This window comes from Cyprinodon tularosa, unplaced genomic scaffold (genome assembly GCF_016077235.1).
Source record: "Cyprinodon tularosa strain WSP-4 unplaced genomic scaffold, ASM1607723v1 ctg703, whole genome shotgun sequence".
Lineage (NCBI taxonomy): Eukaryota > Metazoa > Chordata > Actinopteri > Cyprinodontiformes > Cyprinodontidae > Cyprinodon > Cyprinodon tularosa.
Window position 1 is genome coordinate 374324 of NW_024039456.1, and position 8498 is coordinate 382821.

General features: G+C 40.1%; 1 protein-coding gene across 1 annotated transcript in view; it reads right to left on the minus strand.

Moving 5' to 3' along the window:
• LOC119772236 (BTB/POZ domain-containing protein 10-like) overlaps window positions 1–8498 on the minus strand; it is a 35869-nt gene extending 27371 nt beyond the window's left edge. The window contains exons 1-3 of the mRNA XM_038268591.1: window positions 8186–8498; window positions 965–1230; window positions 563–875 (exon numbers count right to left, since the gene is read on the minus strand). Of these exons, the coding sequence (XP_038124519.1) occupies window positions 563–875; window positions 965–1230; window positions 8186–8313 (707 nt within the window). The 5' untranslated portion in view covers window positions 8314–8498. The remainder of the gene's footprint in view (window positions 1–562; window positions 876–964; window positions 1231–8185) is intronic.

Genomic DNA, 8498 nt, shown 5'->3' on the forward strand with positions numbered 1-8498 from the left:
AATGGGCCTTAAAAAAGCTGTATTGGTCGATCTCTTGTCATTAGTTTCAGGCTGACATTGATTATTCGTATTAACTATAAGACTGGACACAGACACAGCTATTGTTAAATGACTCACATTTTTGCAGATCAAAGCTGGAATTGCGCAATTAAAAACTCTGGAGTCAGAATGATAAGGATTTGTCAGCAGCATGAAATATTTCAGTGTTTCAGAGTTTTAGACTTCGATAAGCTTGATTTTAGGGCTGGGCGATTAATCAATTTTATTGATTAATCGGATTTCCCGTTTATGAAGATTACATTTTTAGAAAAATCGGTATTTTAATCTTTATACAATCTTTGCTGACACAATAAAGTGTTAAAGTCCATTTAACCTAATCTTATAATCAAAAAAAAAAAACAGATCTCCATCACTGAGCATTAAAATTAACTCATCTTTTCATTTAATGCTCAATGAAAAACCAGTCAATAAAGTCCTTTAATGACAGATGTGTGTATTTCCTGCTTCAGTTTTTAGGTGCAGCTCTGCGTTTTCAAACAGACTAGTTCTTGTAGCTTTTTACCTGCCCAGCATGGTGTTGGGTTGAGCTGTAAAGATGGCAGGATCCACCACGAATCTGGTGTTGTCCACGATGAGCGTGACTCTCTCTCCTGGTCGCAGACCACTGCGGTGCTCTTTGCTACCGATGTCGTACACATAGATCATGTCGCAGGGCCCTTGGCCTAAGATTTTGGAGTGGTGGTTTACCCCGGGGGGCCCCAGAGGTCGCGGTATCTGCCCACCAATCAGACCTATATGTGAATACGAATGAGAAACTCTCGGAGGACGTGGGCTGGACGATCTGGATGAGGAGCCTCCTTCACTGCGCTCGCGATCTGCAGAAGTTAAAGTGATAATGATAGGAGAAATCAGTTTTGATGAAATATTTCAGGATGTTTCAGTTTCATTTGAATGTCATTATTACCGTGCTGTCGCGTCGGAGAGGTGATGTTCCTGATGCATGGCGTGAGCTGGCTCTCCCCTCTCTCATGCGATGAGTCCCGAGAGCGATCGCTGGAGCGGCGACGCTGTTCCCTAAAATGCTCTCCTCCTCCTCCTCTTTCTCTGCTCCCACCATTGGCCCCACCATTGGCCCCACCGTTAGCCCCGGCCCCACACAGACTCATGTTTCTGACAGGATGGCACTGCGACCGGCGGGGGTAGTCCGACCCGGACACACCACGCTGCTCACTTGTGGAGAGAAAGAACAGAGACACAGTAAATCCCTATGATGATAAACATCTTTTAGATCAGCAGACTGGGATTAAAATGAGGTTAACACTTTTTAGACTAATCAATCATTGTTATGATCCCATTTTGATAAAGAGATTAAAAACAGCCATTATAAGCACCACAGAGACTAAAGGAGGGATAAAGGTAAGGACACAAGGAATAAAGAACGGCAGAAGGAAAGGAATGAAGGGATGGGGAAAGTAAACAGACATGATAAAGGAGGAAAGGAGGCAGGAGACAATAAAGGAGAAGATCACCAAGAAGATGGGATATTGTTTATGACTGAATACTTTTTAAAGTCGTAGGGAAGCAACTGTTCCAACTGTTGCATCACCGAATTCTCCCGAGTGGTGCCCGACTTTACACGAGTGAATAAAGTGAATTCGATTGGTCGACTATCAGGCTAGCATCATTAATTAAATACCCACACTGTGGTTCTAAATCTCAAGGAAACTTTAAAGACCCTTTAAATATTTCAGGAGCCTGACTGAGCTCAGGCTTTCTCAGGAGAATTGGACTGAAAATATTGTCCCTATTTGACTTTAGACTGTTTATAGAATTTATTGCTGACGGTTCTTAACTGCAGAAAAATGAATCACAGTAAGATCATGGCCAGCACGGAAGAACAATTAAAAAATCAGCTCATCTGTGCATAAGAGTCCTTATTTAGCATAAAACTGATATTGTGGTCAGAGAAATGTCTGACTTTTAAATCACTGTGTCTAAGCCCACAATGCAGTGTTATGAGAAAGAGCCGACCCTGCATTTACAGCATGGTAATCGGGGAGTTAGAAAAGGCAGAAATCTGCAGGAGTCGTCCATGTTGAGCTTTGACCTTATAGCGGAAGGACAGAACTAGGGCTGCAACAACGAATCGATAAAATCGATAAAAATCGACTTTTAAAAGCGTTGGCAACGAATTTCATCATCGATTAGTTGTGTCGCGCGATTAATGCGTCATCCGCCGCCGCCGGGGAAGAAAAAAAAATATGGCGGAGCGAGTCAGCGCCGCAGTTGCAGTGTTGCCAACTCAGCGACTTTTCAGACCCCTCCAGCGACTATTTTTCAAAAAAGCGACTAGCGACAAATCTGGCGACTTTTTACGGCGTCACTGGCGGCTTTTGCCTGCCGTGGGGCGCCTCCCCCATCCCAACGCCTTTCTCCCTCTCCCACAGGAATCCCTCTCAGCGCGGCAGTCAGAGCCGCAGGATTTTAGTGAGGAGTTTACCCTCAGCGTCCAGACTGCAAATGAAGCGCGCATGCGCCGGGATTGACGGCGCAAATTGATCACAATAATTAAAATAGCCTGCGCTTTGTAAAGTGAAAAAAGTGATAACATGCAACTTTTTTCAAAAGAAATGAACATGGCACGGAAGCACCACTGTTATGACGCAGCACCTGAAAAGAAAACACGTTGGAGCCTTCAATGGCAGTGAAGAGAGCTGATCAGCAGGATGAGTAACCATGTTTGTTTGGTTTTAAAGTGGGGAAACGTAACGTTAGTTTCTCAGGTAGCTCATCTGATGCTTTCCTTACCTTGTTAGTAGGTTACAGACAGTGATAAGGTTGGCTACTTATTTTACTTTTAATTTCATTTACATTTGTTTAAGCAGCGTTTATATTTTCTTTATAAATAAATTAACTTGCAAATTATGAGGGCAAGGCTTTTAAAGTTTAAATCTTCTGGCAAAGATAAAGAAAAGAAGATCCTGCAATTTATGGAAGTAAAGCAGAACAAAATCCAGCAAGATCAGTAATATGTCAATTAATTATCTGCCACATTTCCATGTAAATATCTGTCTTTGGAGGATGTGTTTTTTAGCACCCCTAGTTCTCTCATTTTTATTCCAAATACAATTTATAATTTGAATCACAGGGCTATTTTTATCTCTATGGTTCAGTATTTTCTCAAGCAGCAACTTTAACTGCTATACTTTCCTGTCTTAAAAGGCAGAACTCTTCTAGTCTAAAAAAAACTCATTTCTTGAAATGGGGGGGCCTATTGTTGAACCCCTTAGGGGCTTTAAAAAACAAAAATGCCTGTCTCTTTTTGCGCTTTATGAAACAAAGTAGACTATATTTTGTGGATGTACAGCTACATTTCTCATGTAAGTTTGCGTAGTTTTTACACAAACATTTATTTTTCATATTGCACCAGGACAGTTAATGAGCAACCTGTACTTGTGTGCTTGTTTGTTCTGTCTAAAATGTTTATTTTGGAATAAAGAGGTTAATATAAAATTTTTTTTTTTGTCCGATTCATCGATTAATCGAAAAAATAATCGGCCGATTCATCGATTTTTAAAATAATCGTTAGTTGCAGCCCTAGACAGAACTTTAGAGAAACTATTTTTACTTTTAACACCAGATAAACTGTCTTTTCTTATCCATCAATCTTCTTCTCATCTATGTTGAATAGATAACGTTCATCTCTATATCAATTTAAAAATGTTTTGCAGCATTAAAAAAACAAAACATTACTGTAAAGAAAAGTCCATAAGAGAAAGAAAAACAAGCTCAAATGGACAGAAATTCCTCCCATCATGGAGGCTGAAAACATCAATTTGTTAAATGCCTTCACCAAAATAGTCAATATGAGCACAGCTAACTATTGATTTTCCGCAGGATCCATTGAATGACTAAACAATGCGGCTCCAATTTAACACAGCATGTCAACAAATTTTGTGCCGTTTCTCTTTAATAAAATCATAGTTTTTATATCTGTAAAAAAAAGCCTTATTCCCACACTGACAGAATCATTTACAAAATATTAGCATATGATGTAATACCAAAGAAAGTAAACAAAATATGTCCTTAATGAGAAAAAAACATGTTCTAATCCAAACGTCATTTTAATAGTTATTTTATAATAAAGACTCCTTCCCTAGATTCATGTTAATTACTGTACGCTGTTGAGTAAATCTGCAGCATTGCTGTTGACAATTTAATCAGCAGCACAGAGCGTTTACGACAAAAACACATTCAGGTCCTACTAATGAAGAGAAGCTGGCTCTCCTGGGAGAAGCTGCAGTGAAACATGATAACTATCCACTGTAAAACCGGAGAGACAACAAATGGAAGAAACACAAGAAGCAGGAGAAAACAGGAACTCTCACTTTACACTTGAACAGTTTTACACGGAATAAAAACACCCTTAACGTTCTAAATATTCAAGCCTTTCAACTAGCAATACCTTCAATAATGGAATAAATGCAAATATCAGTCCAAACTTTTGTTTCCATGCACATATTTAAGCTCCAAGAAGTTTGGTTTTAAGAAATACACTGAAAAAAGCGAACATGTAGCTGTAGCTTCAAACTAATGACTGTCACTCTAAACTGGATAAAATTCTTGATTTGATTGTATAACTCATTCTTTTTGGATTTTGAGACATCAAGATTGATTTAACCTGAACATAATAAATGTACAAAGGTTTCTTATCTAAATATACATATTGATTTCTCTCAATATGTATATATATTTATTCATTTGAGTCACATGTGAATTGCGCTTTGCATGCTGCAGTCAGAGCAGGTGATCAAGTCCAAGTCCCAGACAGTGAGAGAGCGCCATTTTCGTCGTCTCTACATCCTGGGTTGCTTATAAATAAACGCAAGTAGCAAAGCAGTTGCATATAATCAATGTTATAGCTGGCTGGCTAACTAGTTAATATTTGCTAGCTGACGTTTGAGAGGGTTTATGCATTTACCGACGGCGTTATGACAATTAATTGCTAATGTTAGCTAGCCAAAAGCCCTAGCTCATTCAACCGGGCTACATCCAGAGCTAAACAAACATTGCTTTAAGGCAGAGTGGAGTTTTGTTTGAGTTAAATGCTGGATACCCGGAGTGTGCTTTGATGGCGAAGTGGTTAGCGCATACGACCCATGTATGGAGGCCTTAAGGGCAGATTAGACTTCAGCAACTGCACACATCAAATGTTGCTTGGGTCTGGTCGCGAACCAGTTTTGCTGGTATGCTTCTGAACAGTCGGTCTGGAATTTCTAGGGACCATAGCAGTTTCCCACCAAAGCGCAAGGTGGAGCATATTCGAGAACTCGAGAGAACTTCGGCTGATGGTCACGAGAACGTCGGTGGCACTGGCGGGAGTGTTTATCTTCCAAAACAGCAATGGCACATCTGCAAGATATCATGGTCACGGAGATGGTTCTAGAGTTTCTAGACATCGAAGAGGAACAGGTTCTGTTAATGGAGTTGGCAAAAAGACAAAGCAGGACGCCTAGGTTGTCCATTGTAGTTGTTCCTCGGTTTTTAAAAACGGTGTGCCCTGGCACCGAATCGAGAAGGACGACCACACAGACAGCCGGAAAGGCATACCAAGGACAAACCACAGCTGCTTTTTGTCTGTGCACTTCCACTTGAGGTCTGCGCGGGTTCGCGAGCATCCGACGCATAGTCAGGATTTTTTTGAGGTGCGCAACGATGGTAGCAGAACCTCTGCACGGGGGGCATAATCACGCACTGAGACAGATTTGATGTTTGCAGAGGCTATGCGTCAGAAGCATAAATTGGCCTTTAGTTGTTGATGCGGGCGACCTGGATTCGCATCCAGCCTGTGGTCTTTTCCCGCATGTCTCTCCCCCTCTCTCATATCCCCTTTCCTTTCAGTCTACTGTCCATAAAAATGGGCCACTATTGCCGTAAAAACTATAAAACTCACTGTCAGCGGGAGCCTCCAGTATTATAAAGACCAGGAGGGCTGTGGTGGTGAGCGTGTTAGCGTCAGATTCTAACTGCTACCGCTTGCCAAGGTTACGAGGTTGACGTCAATTTAAACCACCTAGATTAACACAATTTAAGGCTTTGTTAACAATTAATAAATACATTTGAATTAATCTGTTGGCCAGGTGGTTTTGTTATAGTTTGTAAGATGGGAAATGGAAATTATTTTTGAAGTAAAGTCAAATGAAATGTGAAAATTATAATTTGGTTATATTTAAATCAATGATCTGGTGTCAATACAAACATTAATTCATGTTTCTATATATTAGTTTGGTTCATCGACTGAATTGTTAAGAAAATCATCATTTGTAACAGGGCAAAGTTTTTAAGTTGGGTCAAATGCAGTATTATTGTTTATATCAACATAAAATAATCAGGTCATAACAAGTGATTAAATTCAGATTCTGTGAAGTAAAATATTTTAGATGTGATATCTGGACATCATTTCTTTAAGCGATAAAGGTTATACTTTTTCCAGTGTAAGAATATCTTAAAATAGTTGGTTTATTTCAGGAATTCAGATCAGAAAGTTAAAATTATAACATTAAAATAATTGAAGGTGACTAAAAGGTGAAACTGCGATTAGGCTACAAATGCGATTAATTGCCCACCTCTATTCTAAAGAAGCCCTAACCAGTAAAGAAGAATCTAAACTCAAAAATGTTTATATAAAAAAAACTTTTTGAGTTTGATTCTTTAAAATAATTTAATGAAAACAAAACCTGTACGCTATAAATATAGGTTTTAATGGCAGCTGAAAGGTTGGTCAATAAAAGAAACAGGCTTCCTGGATTTTGGTGGACTTCAAATTGCGTTGGAAAGCAAGGTTGCAGGGCTGCCTACCAGACTGATTGAGTGGCTAATTGGTTCACTGTCTGGGTGAGCAGACGCAGACAGGACTAACAGGACAGACTGTGATGAAGCAAGATCAGCAAGCCGGTGATAAAATGAAAGGAGGACCGCTGAGCGTGAAGCAAACACACCTCTGATACAGAGTCTAAGATAGATTGTTTCCCCAACAGTCCATCTAGGTAGAAAAGACTAGATATACACAAGGCCCTTTTAAAATAAAGTTGGATTAAAATCAGTTTGACATTATGGTGCAAATTCTACACACAAAACATTTTATCTTTTGTGAAAAACAAAACTGTGCCTTCCTGCGTAAATTCTCTGAGATCCAGATCACTGCAAACACAGAAATGTGTGCATCCGCTGTGGCAATGTCCTTGAAGAGAAAGGGTCACCACAGGAAAAAAAAAGGAAAAAAGGAAGAAATGTGAGGAATGCATGCACGCACCTCAGCTTCTAGTTCAGGTCTTTCAGGTAAAACGTCTGAAAGGAAGCTAATCATAAAAATTGCACAATTTCTACGATTTTTTTACACTTCTGTGAGGTGATATTTAATACATGAACACCGCCAAAGATGACTTTCGATGCTTCAAAAACACTTAATTGGGGAATATAAATAGCCCGATAACTAAATGCAGCAGGGTGGAGGGAACAAAGGAACCGAAGAGGCAATATTTCACACAGGGTATGCTGATCTGCTCATCTTTCTCACAGGTTTACAGATCTACAACAGCCAAGATTTCACGCTGCCAAAACAAAAAGTAGTCTAGCTGAAATATTTCCCTTCTTGTTTTCAGCTCCTGAGGGCCAAAAAAACAACAACAAAAAAACAATTTCTCTTAGTTAAAAAAATAAATAAACAAGACACAGGTTAATAACACGCTTTTAAAAAGATAGAGCAAGTCCATAGACTTATCTAAAACAGAATAGCTCAGACAAAGATGTAAGAGGCAGTCTATTAAAAGCAGGAGGTGAGAGTCATGAGGGTTGATCAATTATTTAGGGGCTGCTGACACTGACACAGCAATAGGCAAATAGGCTGCTTTAAAAGAGGGGAATCAAACTAATTACTCAATTACTCATCTATAGCAAATAATTAAATACATTTTCACCAGCAAATGTAAAATGTCCCCTTATAGCTGCATGTTGTTTAACAACAAAGGAAGCAGAGTCCCGTGGAGGATGTGACTCAGGTCGCTGCCTCCATCGCTTTCTTCTTTAGTTCTTCACAAACAAAGAGCCGTCCTCATCACATAAAGGCAGAACTAAAACCTATCTGTGTTCATGAAGAAAATAAATATTTAAAAGGACGCTCACATACCGGTCAATTTCACCGGGCCAGGAGAAGACAAAGCAGCAGGGAACCAGCTGCGGAATGACGGCGGCACAGAAGCCTTGCGCTCCTCCGAACAAAGCGGGCTTGCCAGCAGTTTCAGCATCCTCGCTCATTACTTTCCAACTTCAGCAGCATCGTTTGGAGCCGACGAGCCGGGCTTTAACTCTACACCGGCTCAAACGGAGGGAAATAAAAGCTCAACGCGGCTCTAAAAGGGAGAATGAGTTCAGCTCTGGCTGGTCATTCAGTCACCGGAGGGACCAGAAACTGTGAATGGCCGCGTGCTCGAGTGAATCGC